At 34.4% G+C, this 19,983-nt stretch overlaps 1 protein-coding gene across 3 annotated transcripts in view; it reads left to right on the top strand.

The window, feature by feature from the left end:
• The window catches only part of DPH6 (diphthamine biosynthesis 6), a 193,578-nt gene that overhangs the window by 38,524 nt on the left and 135,071 nt on the right, over positions 1-19,983 (top strand). For all 3 annotated transcript variants that reach the window (XM_014941655.1, XM_014941656.1, XM_014941657.1), the window contains exons 4-5: positions 5,819-5,892; positions 8,011-8,129. In XM_014941655.1, coding sequence (XP_014797141.1) covers positions 5,819-5,892; positions 8,011-8,129 — 193 coding nt within the window. The remainder of the gene's footprint in view (positions 1-5,818; positions 5,893-8,010; positions 8,130-19,983) is intronic.

Raw genomic sequence — 19,983 nt, 5'->3', positions numbered from 1 at the left:
TCACATACTTTGTTTCAAATCAGCATAATCAGTGATCTTAGAATGCTTCACAAATTATAAGGCAAAACTCATATTTAAGAATTTTCCACTCAAATAATTGCAGAAGCCTAAAAGTCTTGTTACGAATGTATATGTTGTCAATCACACATCTGCAAATAAGTTTTGTTTTAATTTGAAATTTTGCAAATGACTGATAATCATTGTTTAGACACAACTGACTGTAAGCTTTAATTTAAGCATGTGTAACAGTTTTGTTTTTTTTTACTCATGCAACATTCAAGGAGGATATTAATTGGAAAGACAATTTCATTTAGAGATAATCTATCTTTTATCTTGGTCATAAAATGAACGCTATTGTAGCAAAGCTGTAAAGCAAATGTTAAAAATTAAACCTAGTTTAACCATTCTTTGTCTATTTTTCCTTCAGTTTCTTACACAGAACTGCTCTAAACAATAAATTTTTCAGGATATTCTGCATTTTCTGAAGGCGAATGTTCAAATTTTCTTGCAATACATGTGAGCAGGCGTCTGTAGGCACAGGTCCAGCACTTCCTTTTTCTTTCTTTGATATTGTTTTGGCTGTTGTATGCAATATTTCATTTAAGCTAGACATTATTAAGGTGGTGAATAGTTCTATGCAGTGATATGCGCAGCAGTAACCTTTACTCATAATATGATATTGTCTGTATGTCTTATTTTGTTCAGCTTTCTCTGGCACTGATGAAGCCTAAGGCTGCTGTTTCTTTGAGTTGCTGATAATTTTTTATCTGATTAACTGACACATTTAGTTGAAATCAGACACAGCCCTTAGGCTGGGCATGGATTTAATTTAAAAAGTATCAAAGGTTTGCACTGTGTGCTGTTTAATCATCATGTTTATCAGGCAAAGAAAAATTACCGGAAGGACCATAGGGAGAGGGTTATCTTAAGGAGCAGTAACTTGGGAAATTGATAATAACTCCGAGGTAATTTACAGCTAACTTTTACATTCATTAATTTAACATTTCCCACTAATAATTACAACGCATGTAATATACTAATTAAATTGAAAACATTAGCACTGATTTTCTTTTTGCTGAACTCTGAGAGGGTCAGGTAAAGACATTAAAATATAAAATTAAAGAAGACCTCTGTACCAATGCCACTGCAATGAATATTTTATTTACTAGTAGAATACTTCTACCAGTTCTATACTACCATGCATATATAGTCATTTCCTCAAATTACCGTCACTATCCATAATTGGATTTCAGTCACTGAAATAAAACCAAAAAAAAGCAAAATTGAAATCACAGTGTGATAGCATAAATGGCTCTTACATTTCTGTTTATACTTAACTTCAGCTGTTAACCAGTATGTCAGTGTTGTACATGGGTATTACAGAGCCACCTTAGCAGCGTAACAGTAAGGATACTCATGGCACTGATGTTTTGGAGCTTTCACAAAAGTTGTTTAATTTTTAATATTTTCTGATAGAAAATACAGTTAAGTAATTTAGGATACATGGAGAGCAGCAATTTTGAATTGTGTTATTCATTAAACTGATTAAAAAATATATATAACTTTAAAACTATGAAGCTTTAAACATAAATTGTACATTTTAGTACAGTTACAGTTGCAAAGATTGATTTGCTGTTCTAGCACAATTGTTCATGAAGACTATTCTTCATGAATGTTATGAACAGAAATAAATTAATGATTATAACAAGACGTAATGACATAATTTCACTTACAGTTAAAACATAGCTAATTATCTTATGTACATAATAAAGCTTAATACTGCTGCTAAAAATTGGTATTATTTGATGCTTTTTAAAAGTTGATTTTTATACTTGCCTTTTAACATTAGTAATTTTGGTAGTTTTGATGGGGAAAAATAAGTTTTGAAAAGTCATGGAAAATAAAAAATTGTTAGCATCTGTATACAGCTATGTTTAGTAACTGGTTTTGTGTAAGAATGATATACTTTGTGATGTAGTACTTTGTGACAGAGTGTACTGTATTGGGTGTAAGTGCCCTCTGTATTATCCAGGTATTTCATAGAAGCAATTCATTTTTACTTTAGACTGGTCTATTGTACTAGCAATGTATTAGTAAAGTTTTGCATAGTTTAAATAATTTAAGTTACTAGAACATGATTTTTTCTTTAATAATAATAATTTAAAAAAGAAAAAACAAACCAACCCACCCTTCCATATTAGCTTTCCTGGAACATTTTCCTGTTCTCTGCTACTTCTTACATAATACAGCACCTAATATCTTTGTCCCAGAATTTTCCTAAATTTGCTTCCTTGGTTTTTGAGTTCAGTGCGGATCCCTGGTATTGAGCCTGTTGCTGTCAGCCTGCTCTACCCTTGCTGAGGCACCAGTTTTGTGAACATGCTTTTTGTGGTAGCAAATCTGATCAGATTCCACATTAAAAGCTGTGCCAGCTGAGACCTGGCACAGCTGACTCTGGGACTGATTCTCTGCAAAGCACCATCAGCTCTGAAAGAAACAACATCCTGTCTGTTTGCAAAGTGGCCAATAACTCTTTCAATACCAAACAGTGAATCCTGTGAAGAACACTTGAGTTTATGAAGGTTGTTAGACAATGTTTGTTTTGCTGTAGCAGCTCATACCCCATCCTTCTTCACTTCAAATCTTCTTATTTCTTGTGTGCCACTCCAACCTTGATTTTTTAAACTGTACAGAATAACAGGATTGAATTTATTTTATTTCATTTCATGGTATGTAAGTATATGAACTAGTTCTCCCATTTCAAAGCATTTATTCAAAGCATATTGATGTTTCTCCTTGTGGAAGCTGCTGTCTGGACAGTGATGGAAGTTTATATTTGCTCTTTACCGTCAGAATAACTAAATGAAAAGTGATGGTGGTGAATAGCTCTCTGTCAAATGTCTTTAAATGGGAATGCTAAGCACTGAAAAATGACACTATGTACTGCCATTTAAAAAGTTGATTAAAACATACATATTATCAAAGGAAATAAACTAGAATAAGTGCAGAACGTCTTGTATATGACTATTCAAATGAGATTTAATGTAGCTTGTAAGCAAGCAGCCAAACCAGTCTTAGCTTCTTTTGTTACCAACTTCAAGATAACATTGCATACGTATGTACATACACAAGCGTGTGTGTAATCTCAGTAAGCAGAAAATTTGAATAATTCTTTGTTTTGCCTTTTCCCATATTTTGCTTGTTTTTATTGTGATCATTATGTTCCATGAAGTAATAAATACTTACAGTTTGAACAGATTTCTAGTATAGCTGTAATCCCAGTAGTAGATGCCACATTGGTGTCTACCTGCAGAAACCCCTCCTGTATCCTGCAGTTCTTGGTATATTAGATGTGGCGTGTCTTTTGCATTGTTATGCTACCTTGCATGAAGAAGTAGTAATGAAAAAGCACTTGAAGATTCAGCGTCTCTAACACTATTGAGGTGATTGTAGAAGTTCTTTGTGGTGGGTGGTTTTTTTTTCATTGTTGTTCCTGTTCATAGGCTAAATCTGTTTTACTCTTCCCTTGTCATCAGCCCTGAGTCCCCAGTGTGCTTTATGATCTCATAAATGCAGATGCTTTTTTGCAGTGGTTATTTGATTTTTGTCTTCCCCTATTCCTTTCTGTAGTTGAATACTTTTATCCCTATAAAGGCGTTCAGTTTCATTGCCATATATTGTCCTAGTCTGATAGTCTGGATGGACTTTACAGCAGGAGTTGCAAGTTTCTTTGTGAAAGTGAGAAGCCTCAGCCCTTCTGATTCTGTGATTCTATTACAAATATAGTATGTTGAGCAGAAATGGATGCAGGCTGCTTCTTTCCTTCACACAGAAAGATATGTGGTGACTTGGAAATATTGACAGTTAATATTCAATGTATTAATTGTTTACTAATATTGCCAGATCCTGTGCATAGACCACTTAATGATTGTTACCTTTGAGGATATGTTGCCTGTGATTAATTGTTTACATAAGCAGAAATACAGGTAATGTTTCTGGACATGTTGGATGAGGTCTGAACATTCTGACAGAGCACATTTCAAAGGAATTGTTAGTGCTACACTTTTTATATAAAAACACAAACAAACGATACTTAGGTGTCACGTCTTCCAAGACTGTTATCTGACTTAACTTCATAATATTTCTAAAAAGAACTTTGAAGAATGCAACTTAAGTGCAATTGAAACAGTACAAGTAAACTGCATATCAAAATTGCATGAAACAAAGGAATATGGGGAAAACATTTTAGATGTACTTGAAGACCCAAGAAGGATTCATGAATCATTTTATCAAATTTATTTAAAGAAAACTCTGTTTACATAACTTTTTAAGAAATGTAATTGCAGATGAGTGAGTTGAGTACGTTGAAATGTCTGTGATTTATCTTTATTCAAAAAGAACTTTGAAACATTGTTGTACAGAAAGCTCAAAGAGAAACAAAAGTAATATTGGCTGGATAATAGTAATAATAATGATAATACCGGCAGTGGATAATGAACAAGTGACAGATAAAGTAAAATTAATTTTTATCAGTAATATTACTTCTTTATAAGTGAGAAGCATCAACTTGAATCCTGTATGATTTGGCATTAAATTTCATATTAAATGATACATGCATTAATGACATGTAGAAGTACATAAATTGAACAGTGACATCATTTTCAGATTATTATAGCTAGGAATTTTGATAAATATGGTGACTCTTAAATCAGAAGTTTAGATGGATATGAATAACTTGGGAATTTGGTTGGGCAAATATGAGGTGAGAATTAATGTAAAGAAGAATAAGAAAATAGATTGAGAAAAGAATATTCAAGACAGACACAAACCAGGAAATTTTCCCCTAAATAAAACACCTTCTGTGTCATTTTATTGATAGGAAACTGAAAATGAATTAACTCAGTACCGTGGCAGGCAAAGACTGATTTGGTTGATTTGGTTTTGAAATTAATATCTAGGTATATAGTTGAAAATTTTATGGTAAAATCTTTCTGCAAACATCAGAGGATTGCTGTCTAACTGAGCAGGTCCAGAAGATAAATCATGCAGTGTAGTTATGATCAACATGGGTTAAAAGAGGAAAACAAGTGGAGTTGGAGCAAGTTCTAGGAAAAGAAAGTAAATTCAGCATGTTGATTGGGACTCAAGCAACTTAAAAATGCAAGAGCTCATGAAATATTATAAGCATGTGCATTTTCAAAAGTTACATTCTCAGTGTGTTTACAAGAAAAAATAAAAAACTGTTGGTTTAGGTAATTGAAATGAGACAGAGAAAATATGTCTTGGAAAACCTTTTTTTTATAGCAGAATTTTTAAAAGATGATGCTGAGTAAGTTGCCTGCAAGTCGTCTTGTTGTGGTGTGAGGATAAAAAGGGTCATCTCACACCCTCTTGTGCTCCATATTGTGACAAATGCTAACAGTTAAATTAATCGTCATGATTGTGTGTTGCTGACATTTATTTGTAGGTGGGATAGCAAACACCTCAGTTACAGTGAAGAGCTGGAAGTACTTTTCAGGATGTCAGGAAAACTTTAGGATAAGCTGTTAAATTTGGCACTTTTTCACTTCTGTGGATTATTTCTTCTGTGAAATGCTACTTGACTCAAGTAGATGACTGTGTTAGAGTAATAACCATGTTGTAGGTCAGCTGTGCAGCTCTCTGCTATGCAAGATCTGCATTCCAGCCCCTTCAGTTCCATGTCCTGGGCTCAGGGAAAAAGATACATTCTTGGCTGATTCTGCTAGTAGAGGTACTGAATCTCTATTGTTTAGGCCAGCATATACTGCTATTATTAGTATTTCTTGGTTTTTTTCAGGACAAAGAAGGAGTGGAGGGTGTATCTGTGGGAGCCATTCTTTCTGACTACCAGAGAGTTCGAGTTGAAGATGTGTAAGAAAATATTAATCTTTATTAATGTACACATTCTGAAAAGTACTTTACTTGTTCGTTTTCTAACTTGAATTCTGGAGCAGAGACAGTTGCTTTATTTCTCATGTTCTATGATACCAGATTCATTCAGATTGTTACTATATGCACCGTGTTTGTTTATTGGGGTAGTTCTTTTGCTGAAATAATTTGAAAAAAAAAAAAGTTGGTGAAAATCCAGTAGGGACTATACTGGATTTTTGGATTCCTCTTCAGGTCTGTCATGGGTCTGTCACAGCTTTGATGTGAAAATAGTTGAGTAGGTTAAGAAAAGCTCACCCGGTTCCAGTGACTACGGTGTTGTGGTCAAGTATCTATTTCTCAACAGAATTTTAATATAGAGCAACATTTTGTGATTTGTTATCAGGAATTAAAGATAAGAGGATCCTTATGTGCATATCTTCCCTTCCTTCCTTAAAATCTAAAATGTGTTATCATTAATCAGATGTTTTCATTTGTCATTTCTACTGTGCACACTCTTTAAGTCTAGATAGACTGTGATACTTTTAAGAGTCTTAATTTAAAAAAAGGGTTATGTAATTGGAATTGTGTGTGTTATATAGTTGGGTCTGGAAAAACGTTTTCACTATATGTGTCTGACAAAGTGCAAAACCACCTTGTGTTTAAATTTAATATTAATTTCATGAATTAAATAGTTATTTGTTGCTGATAAAAGCAAATACTTTATGAACTGTAAAAATGGTGAAGTTAATGCAGTGCCAACTTGACTAACATCAGCAAGTTACACAGCAGGAGTGTTTTCTTTACACCTGAAGTAAGTAAAGTGCAGTCAGAAACAGCTCCTTTCTTTTTCTTTTCCCTTATGCTTAAAGTATTTTAATGACTGCCTGATCATGTAACTGGATATTTTAGAAAAGATTGCTTTTGTTGATTGTGGGTTCCAGGTCTTTTACTACAGCCAAAGGATTGACAGGACATCACAATATTTCCAACAGACCTGATTAATTCCAAGGTTGCTCAGTGATAAAAAAATGTTACATTGGTCAATAGATTTTCCCCTTGCAATAAAGTTGTTTCATATAAACCATCTCAGTTACTTGGAGTCAGCTAATTTGTTAGCTAATGTTATGCAACTAAATTAACTACTTCACATTCTGAGTTGCTAAATGTTTCTGTTAATTTCACAACTTAGTGCTCTGTTAAATATATGAAAGTAATAACAAAACCAATCAAATTATATGGGTGCTAACTATGGATTTATGTGTCAACATTAAACATCCATTTAACTATGAAGTCTTGACACTAATACTAGTGGGTCTATGTAACATATGGGAGAAAGCCCACATATTAGATAAACAATGATAATTGACAAATAAATGTAATTTTTGAGTGCTCTGACCTAGTTCCATGGTTAAATGTTTTTAAGTTTTTCAGGAACTAATCGTTACATATTTTATCATCAACGGATGGTACTTGACAATTTGCGGAAGGGTTACCTATCAATAGTGCAAATTAGTGATTCTCTTAATTTGATGAACAATCAAATGCTGTGTATCAAAGGCTGTCTAAATATGATATGTATCAAAACAAATAATTAAATTTACATTAACAGGTTGTTACTTTGTATCACAAGCTGTATATATTTTCCTGAATGATTCTTTTCCTTGGGTGTTGATCCAAATCGCACGTTTGTTGAGTGTAACAAATTCAGCATATTGTACTTGTGACACAGGCCACATTTATCAAAGAGCAGTAACTCTTGCCTTAGCTGTGTTCATAAAAAGTGATTGCTTCTTAAGGTGTTAAATGAGTTTGTGTGCCTAAATGTTTAGGAATGCATTTTCTTATGGTTTTACTTATGTTCCCATGCAGATCTGTTTACATCAGTGAGATGTGTCTTACGTAGATGAATTACAGTCAGAACAAGCTTATTTAACTTTTTTAATATTAGAGATAATGTATATACTGCAATCTAGGAATAGGAAGAGGAGGAATTGTAGAAGAAAAAATATTTTAAAGTGGGAAATCAGATAAATTAATTTTATTTAATTTTACATGAATCATGCTGCATAAAAGCATAATGCTTGGCTTCATCCAATTATTTTTTTGTTTGTTTTTAAGCTGCAGAAGGCTTGATCTTCAGCCTTTAGCTTACCTTTGGCATCGGAACCAGGAAATATTGCTTAAAGAAATGATATCATCCAACATTCAAGCAATAATCATAAAAGTAGCAGCTTTTGGTATGTATTCAGGTTCTGAACAATATTGTCTACTGAAACTTCCCATGGGCAAATTAACAATATAACACAGAAAACCAGATTTTTTTTTCTATGTTTTAGGATAAGAAATGTTAATATGAAGAAAATGTTAACAAAATTATATGGTTGAATAATAGTTATGATGTCTGAATAATTAATTTACCTGTTTGCAATTCATTCTTAGAGTAGACATGGAAAAGCTGGAAAGTAATTCTTCCTAGCATAGTCATTAAATTCCTTTTGTGATTTTTTTTTTTTGTGTTCTAGTTTGGTTTTGATTTGCAGTAAAGATGCATGCATAATTCAGTGCTTCACAGTATTGTCATTTATAGATGATGCACACTGGTGGCTAGACAATATTATAAAACAACTGTGAAAGTTTTAATAGAAATGCAACAAATTAACATCGAACAAGATGTAATTATATGAGGCCAAAACCTTTTGTTTAACTATAGCCTTTGAGTTGATAAAACCTATAGCAAACAGAAGTAGTTCATCATTGCTTAAAAAAAGTGGTGTTTACGATATAGTTGTTTACTACACTAGAAAATCGACATGTCTTTTCATTGTCAAATACGTAAAATGAGGTTTGTATAATGAAGCAAATCAATACGAAAGATAACCTATTTGTTTATTGTTCGAATGTAAAGAGAAGGTGAAACGACATTTTATAGGAAGGCTTATGGGATGACGTGCTCTATAACCCTAAGAAGCAGATAAGAATCATGTTAATGATACAATATATTCGTTTCAGGCCTCTGTGCAGTTTTTTGTTTATCAAATGACATGTTAAGCATAAAGTGTGAGCAAAGGACCTTTTCTTTTTGGGCGGACTGTAGGTTTGCGGTCCATTGGACCAACGAATGGCCAGTATAATACAAGAGAATCAGTGACATTAGTGGCTAAAGATGTATGTTAAAAAACATACCGTTGTATAACCTTGCATTAGAAGTCTGATGGCTGGTTTATCTGGGCAACTTTCACATCAAATTCCTTATGTCTGTCTTCTTTGAAAAATGCTTTATAACAAAGTAATTTCTCCTGAACATGAACCAAGTATCGAATTATAATCCTTTTAGACAGCATGAAGTCCATGATTTTTTTAATCAAAATTAATTAATTATTTGTTTATTTGTTTCTCTTCAGCTAGTATAGTTTCTAACCAGTTTTTACATTATCACTATGATGGTCTTGCTGTATTGTTCTCTAGGATCTGCTAGGACTGTTAGTGAGATTAGAATGATTAGAAATACCTCATTTCCCTTTCACTTAGAGGTAACAAGCAATGTAATTTAATAGCATTTTCCTGAATTTTGGAAGTCCAGTTATAAATACATAGGAGCTGAATGATGTGCTTTCTACTATAAAACACTTCTTTTTAAAATTGGAAATTAAATATATTTTTAAAGGAACGGTTTTCAGGCCATGTAAAGTACATTTGTGTATTTATGTTATTTTGTCACAAACCAGAATGCTTTAATTACTTATGCTGACATGAAGAAAAAATAAAATTCCTCAAAGGATATGTAACATGTCTTTTCACATCAGAATTATTTTGCATCAAGTTTAGGTTGTTTTCACTAAAATTTGTACAATTGAAGAAAATTAATTATGAAAGGGAAAAAACCCCACACAGAATGAAACAGGTAAATACTATTTAAAATTTACTTGAAAAATGTTAAAGAAAATATATGCTTTAAATAATAGCTAAAACTATTTCACAGGTAGACAACACTGGTGACCTGTCTTATGCCTGAAGCAAGATAAGCTTGTCTTTTGTATTCTGAAGTCTTAAAAAAAGTAAAATGCAGTAGTTAGTGCACAAAGAGTGCTTTGTGGGCTATTCATTGAAGGAACAAATACCATAAATACTTGTAGATAGCAATTAGATTGAAAATCACTGCGATTTTTTTCCTTTTTATTTTTTTTGGCTACAGGTAAAAGAAAGATCTTATCAGAGTCAATTTCTCACCTGCCTCAGGCAGACATAATTAGATGTAAGCAAATTTAATGGAGCTTATGTGCTCTGGGGCCATTCTGTAATGCTTTAATAATTGCATGCCTTATTAAAGTGGATTTAAGGTATGAAGGCTATTTAACATATCAAGTGGCAAAGAAGATAAGATACAGTTTAACTTTTTGCCTCTTAGATTAATAATCAAAGCTAAACTGCAACGAAAATATTTAAAATAACAGATTTAAGAGTCTGACGGGTAATGCATTAGAAAATACATTGTACAGATGTTAATGCAAGAAACAAATCTGTAACTTAGCTTGACGTTCATCAGCACTGGCACATTTGTACACCCACCTTGTCCTGTTTTCCGTTAACTCAGTGCCAGCATTGGCAAGGTAAAAGCCTCTCATTTTATGTAGAAAACACATAATTATGCAAGTAAATGAGCATTAGTTTAGTACATTTCCCTAAATCCACCATTACAAATTAATACCATAAGCTTTGCCAGTGGCAGGAGTTTTCTCTCTCGTAGTGTGCTTTTCCAGGTGGGACAGCAGTTGCTCTCACCTACATGCAAAAGAAGTATTGTTAGCAAGCCTTCTTCACAGGCCTTCTGTTGACCTATAAGTAGATCAGCTTTCATTCCTTTAGAGTGTATTTCAGAGGCTTTAATGATGAGGGAAGAACATTCCATGATCTAGCACCAAACCTAAACAATGAAAAAAAAAAACCAAACCCAAAAGCTGCTGCAGCCGCTTATCTTCAGTGCCGTTTTCTTGCTGCTAAAGATGCCTGTTAGATGCATGATACTTTGTGTTTGAAATATAGCCCTCTTCAGTGGAAATCCCAGAAAGTCAGAAAGAGGTTACTCAGTAATAGCTAATATACAAACACTTATTGATTGTTTTTAACATGTATGTGCCTGAAATTCTAGTAATATCCATTGCTTATATGACACAGTCTGACATAGCACAATCATAAGATGCATTTTTGATATCCTTGCTCTCTGGACACATTTTATGGATTAAGATATGGGTTAACTTGCACAGTATCAATATAAGATTCAACTTTTAATCTTATCTTGGTAACTTTATGTACTGGTTTTACCTGTGCCATGTTCTAAAGCAAATTGCTGCCCCTGCAGCACAAGGTGTAATACTCAGGTGAAAGTGAGAGAAGGGGGAAGGTTACATTTGGAAGGAATCTTTGGATTCCTTACAGTATGTTCCTCAGTAAAAACTGAGCATTGAGCTTTATTTAGTTTTACTTATATAGTTAGCTATACCTAAATTTTGTTAATGATTAACACTAAAAATTAAGCCCCCACTATACATTTTAAAATATGACAAACATCAATTCTCATATATATGAGAATATTTTGCAATTGTTTCTAAGTCATGCAGTTAAAGCAGTTGATCCTCAGTGATTTTAGATTTTTTTGAAGTTTTAGGAGTAATGTTCACCTGCAGTAAGTTTTGTAAGTGCACTTTGTTAGCTTGAGAAAGTGAAAAGATTGCTTCTTCGGTGTTTCAGACAAAATCAGAAGATATGCTCAGATTTCTGTCTTTTATGGTATTAATATGCATCCGGCTGCTGTGAGTGCTTCTGGACAATCTGCATGCTCAGCCATGGGTACAGTTGAAATCACAGGGGCTGTGGAAGCCAAAATTTTGGGATGGTGTGGGCCCTAGTTGCATACCCAGGCTGTTTCCCTCCAATAATGGAGTAATGAGTCCTTAGGGAGCCATTGCCATCTGTCTGTCAACAAATCCTAAAGCTCATTCTCTAAACTGAGCTGTCTGAACTATGTATATTTATATATTTAACTTGAGACTCCTTTGCTGTGAGAAGATCCTGAGGCTTGCCTCATAAGGTCAAGAAAATTGGTATACTCGTACTACAGAGAATGCTCTGAAAAGCTCATAGTTTTTGTATATCAGCTTTTCATTTAGAAAGAGATAATGTTACTTCTTAGTATAATGAAATCAGCACCTGTGGCTTTTGTTTATCATTTAAACCTAACCACCTAGGTGTCTGCATTATTGTTTATTATTTGCATGCCACTAGAGAAATCCTGACTGAAATCGAGAGCCAAACTCCCATTAATTTTAATGGAGGAAAGATTTATGTACAAAGTAGTACATTAGAAAAGAACTAGCACCACACAGTTCCTGGTTAAGCTCCTGAGGGTGTAATTTAGTGTTACAGATAAACCAGTCTGATGGTGAGTTGCTGCCAAAAGGTTGATCTTCCCCTCCCCCTTCTAGCTGACTCTTCCAAACCACAAGTCTGTACTTGCTTCTGCCCCTGTAAAAGCTTCAGTGATTGTGTGGCTGCAGCTGGTGTCCACAGGGAAGTACTACACAGCTGGGAACTTGCTGTGTAGATGCCACGGCCATGTGGAGGGTAACACTCTATCAGCAGAAAGCTTACCCCTGAATTGGGTTGGCTGTATTGTCAGATCATCTCCTGAAGTAAAATTGGTGGGTGTATGAGTTTTGTCTGAGCACATCATCTGTCCAATGGAAAGGAACAGTGCTCTTTGAAAATGTGTCTCTAGTTCTTAGTACTGAGCAATTTTAAAGTCATTATTGGGGAAACTGAAGGAATTTGTTACATCATCATCACAGGGGAACATACTTGCTTCCTCTAAATATTTTCAGAAAATTCTGATACAGTTCACAAACATAACAGAAAGAAATGAGGAGCATTTTGTTTAGAAATCAATGCAAGATCCCAGTTGTTTTCTTCCATATTGTATTGTAAGGATTTTTCTTGTTACTAAATAAACTAAACATTGGCATTATTCTTAGCTAGTTCAGCTGATTGTTCATTGCTTTTTCCTTTGGCAGTTACCAGACACGGGAGCTGTAATGGAATCTGTGACAGTCTTTACAGCCTTTGCTCTTGGTAACGTCTGGTTTTATTAATATGAGAAAGACTGCTTCTGTTTATTATATTTTGAAGTGAAACATAAAATGAACAATAATATTTTTATAAGTAGTGTCAAATTTTAATGATTGTCTATTTTGTTAGGAATAATGTATTCTAAAGAGTAGTCTTAAACTTTTATTAGAAATATTATCCCTGAACAATGTTAAAGTATCTTGTATACACATATGATAGTTTTTAATTTATTTTTATTGTAATTTTTTTTCAGATTATAAATTCAGTAAATTTACACATATTGTGTACTTTAGGAAAGATATTCTTACAAGTCTTTTCCCCCTTCTAATCCTTGTTTCCAAGCTAGCACATGTTATTGTCACCGAATTTTCAAACAAAGTTTCCAAAGCTTAGTTGGTCCTTTAGAGTTTAAGTGTATTTAACACTTTTGCCTTAGGCTTGTTCCCTAATATGTTTGTCTACTACCTCATTTATCTACATCATTCATGTTATTTATAATAGAAGAAAAGGTACCACACCAGACCTTGTATGAAAACACTTGGGAGCAATTATAAAAACGGAGGAGCCATTTTAGCTCAGGCCTTTTTTTTTTTTTTTCTCCTGAGGGAAAAGATTCACATGAAAAAAGATCAACATGGAAAAATGGCAATTGTGTGCAAGACCGGAAATCAATCAAAATTAGCTTGGAATTTAAGAAGAGTATGGTGTGAAAGAGATGAGTAAGAGAAAAGAGAACTTGGAATGGAGTTCAAGTGAAGAAAAGTTTTAATTCAGAGCATAGCTGAAAGGTTAGAAAAATAAGATAAGAAAATAATCTTTCCATTTGGAATGTTAGGTGTATGACTGACAGATACTTTGTTACCAGTATAAAATGAGGCTTTGGAAAGAGATTTAGTGCATGGGTATAAAGAAATGTTTGTGTTAAGAGAGATGAGATTTTGGAACGGTTTGCATAAGTGGGTCTAGAAACAGCTTGATTCCCTCTTTTCTATCTCTAGAGCCTATAGGTTGGAGCCTATAGGTTTTCAGTAGTAACAGATGACAGGAGTTAGAAGGGAGAGTAGGAAAGTTAATGTACCTGAAAGCAGAAAAGTAATTGAAAGTTGACATTACTGAGTGCAGTGCTTCTTGAGGAGATGTCAGAGACCAACAAAATTGGAGAGAGATGCCTTAAGAGTGGAAAAATCACTTTGCAATTTGGACAGATCAGATCACCTAAAGAAAAAGTGAAATGGAAGCAGTGGGCTAAGAATGGACTATTAGGCAATTAAAGTGGAAGAAAAGGAATTAAGAGTTCTAGTGAAGGAAACAGAATAATAGTCAGAGAACTTTGAGCTGAAAAATAGCAGAAGAAAAAGAGCTTAGAAACAGATTTCAAAAGCAGAAATAATCTTAACAATGAAAATTAAGACGGAGAAGTGGTGTCTTGTTAATACTAGAATATTATTTGCTGCTTTTAAATGCTTGGTAAGATTTAAGTTCTGGATGCACGTTCACTGGGAATTTTGTGCTAAAACACAGCTTAATCTCAAAGCTTTAAAGGTTGGATCTGTGTAGTTAGAACCGTACAGAGATACTTGCTTTCCAGCTCTCTCTGAGTTGAAGTTTTAAGAGACTTCTTGTCCTAATGTGATCCTTTATTTTTGCTCTAGCCTTACCCTTTTGCAGGTGATCTACTGATTTCCCCTGTCAGAAGTCTCTTTTGATCCATTTGGGAACTGTGACTTTTTAGAGGTTTATAACTTGTCTGCATGGGACTGGATTTAATCAGTGACACAAATTTTGTCACTTGCACCATGCATCTTTCTCTGCCACTGAATCAAATGTCAATTATTTTCTTCAAAGCATGAAAATACCAGAATTCTTTAACAGGGACAAACCAGTATATCTATTTTTTATCCAAACTGTGGTGCTGGAATGGTTGAACTCTGAATTAAATAGGTTAAGAAATAATGCCCTAAAATTAATGCCAAAGTTAAAAACACTGAAAACAGATTTATATCAGGAAAGTCATGCAACCGAACCTGTAATAACTTTTGTTTTAAGTCTCTGAAGTCCTTTGAAAGTTCTGGGAGGAAGCTGGCTGGGGCAGTGTTTTCAATGAACTGAACAATTTGCTGTATAAAGTCTTGGATTTGATTAAAAGCAGTTTAATGCTGTTATTGAACAATTCTTCACAGTATCTTCTTGAACAATGAACATTTTAGAGTTTTAAAAGTATCTGTGTGAAAATACTGCCTCATTATTTGATGAAACAATACAAAATTTCTTCAAAGACCTATTGAGGTTTCTGTTCCTGAAATGGCAGAGCTAAGTTGCTTTGAGTCCTAGATGTAACTAGAACACAAATAACTTTGATGTTAAAAAAAAAAAAAAAATATCACCAGAGATTGCAGATAAAATTAACATTGCTGGTATGAAGAGTTTTAGAGCCTTTTACCTCTTAGAATTCAAAAATTCGATTACATTAGACTAACCTAGTTTAGAAAATATTTGATGAAGTTCCAAGAAAGAAGATAAACTGTGAACCGAAATAAACTGCACTGGAAACATATGCTAGAACTACTTTGGGATTACCATTTTATAATTTTACCAGTTAGTTGAAAAGATTTACTATGTCTTCACATTCCGTTCCTGTACTATTCCCGTGCTGGATATATTACCCCATACAAAAAAGAAAAAAAAATAGGAAAAAAAAAGGAAAAAAGACGTAGACACATAATCAAGTTGCATGAAATTTGCTCTTTTATACCACAAATTAGACATATCTCAAATCTTATAGAGGTGGGGTAATATCCAGTATTTACTGTACTTTCCTTCATTTTTATATGAAAATTACACAGCTTTTACTTTTTTTTTTTTATGTTTTGGAAAAGGGAGGTAAAGGAATCTGTCCAGTTCACCATTGTTTTACAGCCTTTCATATGTGAAAGTTATGAGGAAGTTAAGAGTCAACTATGAACCTGTCAAGTTACGCTCCCAGACAAAAAGTTCTCTTCCCAGCTCTTCGAAGAAATGAAAGCTAAATATGACACCAGGAATAATTTACCTCAGGGCAATTTAAGGTATAGATTTACAGTGCACGAATATCTCTGTGACAGGTGCACTCCTGTGACAATCCTGCACTCCTGCAGAGTAAACCTGCTTTACCAACTAATACTTTTTTTTGTATTGGCTTTTCCTGTGCTGTTAGAAACATACATTTGATTCTGTATTGTTTAAAGAAAAGCACTTGATCCTGCTTCATGAAAATCCATGATTTTGTATTGTTTACTTAGGAAGAAAAAAAAAAAGACATATTTGAAGTAGAGGATTTTACCTTCAGAATAGTCCTATTTATCTATTCCAATTCTAAGATGGGTGGTTGCATCTATCCTTTATTCTCTTTTGCTCTCTCTCCATATTTCTGTATGTTACAGGTCCCGTAACCTCCTTGTTAAGCCTGTTTTCTTTCTGAAAAAGTAATTTAAAAGAGAGAAAGACTAGTTTTGGATCAAAAAATTTTACTCTTTCATTGCCTCTTTTCTTATTTAGAGTTATAAATAATTATTCTTTTGGTGAGCAGCTGATAAGGATTTTTCCAGAAACCTTATTGTGCATTATACTGCCCTCCATCATCAGAAGTTAAGTCTCGGTCCCTGACATCCATAACAAGGGCAGTTACTAATGTTCTCAACAATACTTCCCAAGAAGTCGGGAAAAAGAAGGGAACTTTCAGTTGCTGTGACTTTAAAACAAGTTCCAGGTGTTTTTCCAAAAGTCTGTGGTAATGTGTCTATGTGTATGAAATGTCAAGAAGAATGATAATACATAGTGATTTTATGGAATCTTATTTTATGGAATAAGTCAGAGAGGAATAATATGTACTTTTTGAAAGGTAAGTTTGGTTAGTCGGAAAAGAGCAGAGGTTTTTCCCTACATTATTGACAGATAATAGTTAGCTCAAATTCTATTTTGATGATGCATGTGTGCGGTAGTGATTCTTTCACAACGTGTTCATGTATTATGGGTTAGAGTTTGGTTCAGCATAGTTTCTGAAAGAACTTTATGTACCACAATTGCTTTATCAGGGAGTGTAGTGATAGGACAAGGGCCAATGGTTTTAAACTCAAAGAGAGGAGATTTAGATTAGATATTAGGAAGAAATTCTTTACTATGAGGGTGGTGAGACACTGGAACAGGTTTCCTAGCGAAGTTGTGGATGCCCCATCCCTGGAGGTGTTCAAGGCCAGGCTGGATGGGGCTTTGAGCAACCTGCTCTAGTGGGAGGTGTCCCTGCCCATGGCAGGGGGGTTGGAACTTGATGATGTTTAAGGTCCCTTCCAACTCAAACTATTCTATCATTCTATAAAAACAAATCATTATTTATTTGTTTTATTTTTATTTATTCGACATTTTTGTAAGAAAAAAAGTTAGATTTTTTAATATTAAAAAGACTTTCTTAAAAATCAAGACTATTTTAAAATTATGAACATGTATAAAACATATTCTTGTTAATAAAATGAGGCTTTAGAATGTGGATTTTATTAGCTGAATGTAATGCCATGAAAATGGAACTTGATTTTCTAATGATCTTGATAAATGCTAGTAATATCGGGTAGTTACCCCTCAGGTGAGGGCTTTATACTGCACTAACACAGGTGTACAAAGTGAACCATTTAAAATATGGTTCTTTTGCGTAACGTAACACTGACACACTTAGCACTAGTGAAATGCCCAGTACTGTTTTTCAGTGCATTTTTTTTCACTACAGAGCAAAGCCCTGGTTTTCTGCCCTAGTCTTTGACACTGCTGCCATTCTCTGCAGCGCTTGCCATGTGGCTGGGCGTGAGACGGCTCTGCTTCTGTCTGTGGGAAGGAGTTCTGCTCCTGTCAGTGGATTTATCAGGAATTGCAGATGGAGTAGAAAGTACTTTGGTGCGATTATACCATTTGTACTGTCACATACTGATTTTACAGTAAAACTAGGCCACAAAACTGGAGGTGAGAGTACAATTTGTTTTTCCTCAGCACTGTTACAAACAGCATTATCAAATCTTTCGAGATTTTTCTGTTGTCGTGTACTGATCTCTCTCAAAGAAATAAAGCCCCACTTGCTCTCTTGACAGCACATAATAAATTGACTGATGTAGTTCAGTTGGGGAGTTAAAAATGCATTGAAAATAATGGGGTATAACATTCTGGGGTTAACATTTATTCATAGATGATGCAATTAAATAAAACATGCATTAACTTCAAGGTCAGTCAGTAAAGTAATAAAAGTGAATATTTTAATTGAATTGTAATTGCTTCCCATTGATACATGCAAGTTAAGTAAAATAGATGTCAGTGCTGCAAATTACAGTTCCCTTCCTAATTAATTTCTTAATTCTGCATAGAGTCATCCAGGATCTTGTTGTTGGTTTATCCACCCATCCAGCTTTCTTCACATCTAGTTTCATGAAGGAAAAATCTGGAGCATGTGGTTAAATGGAACGTACTTAGAATTTGCAATACATTATTTTTCTCTTTAGTGTAAGTAATTTTAAGAAGCTGAATCAATCTACTGCTTTGTTTGAAGAACATACCAAACTGAAGTATAGATTTATATGAATTGTTCTCTAAGTATGGTTATAGATATTTTATTATACTGATAGTGGCAACAGACGTACAGCTTCATCTATACATCCATAGCATTAGGGATTTGAGATAGGGATTATTGGTTCTGCAAATTACAGGCTACGTTGCTGTCACAGTTTGGGCCAGATTGGCCATCAGTGAGACAACAGATGCTCTCCCTCACCTCTTGCTCCAAGGAGAGAGATTTATGAGTTTACAAAATACTAAACTACTTTAATGAAACACTAATAATAAAATAAAAAGGAAATAATGAAATAGATACAATATGTACAAAACTATATCAAGCTCCCAGGGAGATATCACTGGCAGGGGAAGTTCCAGACAGGACTCTGGGACAGGTGGGAACTGGATTTGGAGTCAGGAAGCACAGGGCGGGCTCAAAGGCTGATGGACGGACAGGGTCCCCCTCAGCCATCAGCCGCTGAAGCAGCCCGCCTGGGCCCTTCCATCACTCAGCAATCCGCCTCAGCATGGCAGGCGGGACGGAACGCCCTATTGGTCAGTTCGGGTCACCTGACCCGACCTCCCCACAGGTGTGACTCCTCCACGCGGTAACCAGCCGAGTCAGCTGACCCCGGTTGCCACGGCAACAAGGGAGAGCACGCGCCTCCCTCACAGAACAGCCCCACACCAGGACAACTGGGTCCTTGTGCCTTCAGCTGATAGGCTGTATTCACTCACAATACCAACCTGCTGCAAATAATATTTTTCAAAAGGGAGAAAAGCTATCAAAAAAAAAAAAAAAAGAATTCTACTGAGAAACAGAAAGGGTACATTGCACTCCCACAGACTTTCATGCGGGTATGGGATATTACTAAAGAGTTTACCCATAGTATATACGAAGGCAATCTATTTGGGTTTTTTGCATACTCTTTGTGTTGTAGTTTCTTTTAAATTATTGTTTTATGTTTAATAGTGGGCAGAGCAGTAGGTCTGTCCTTTTTAATAGCAAAGAGAAGTTGTGAAAGAAATGTTAGTGTGTCTAGTAGCATGTTAGTTTTCCCTTCTCACATGTTTGTAATGTATCCTTTGGTTTAAATTTGAAGGAAACGAATTTGTTTTTATCAAGGAGAGGAGTTACTTCTCCTAGAAAAGTAATTATGTTAATGAAGAATGTTAATGTAAATGTGTGAAATGAGTACTGTAATATGGTATTCATTATTATTAGTTTATCATAAGAGAAGATGCTAGTTAAGCCTAATACCTGTTCCATTAAAATCAAGGACATAATGCTAAGCTGTTGTAAATTGGCAGACATCACCAGAATCATTGGAACTATTGAAATGATATTAAGATATTTCAGAATTATTTCCATGAGCATAAATTATCATTATCTTATATCTAGCAAAACAC

Source organism: Calidris pugnax, unplaced genomic scaffold (assembly GCF_001431845.1).
Source record: "Calidris pugnax isolate Ruff unplaced genomic scaffold, ASM143184v1 scaffold56, whole genome shotgun sequence".
NCBI classification, from domain to species: Eukaryota; Metazoa; Chordata; class Aves; order Charadriiformes; family Scolopacidae; genus Calidris; species Calidris pugnax.
Note: the sequence above shows the minus strand (reverse complement) of the source record. Positions and strands in the feature narration are given on the sequence as shown.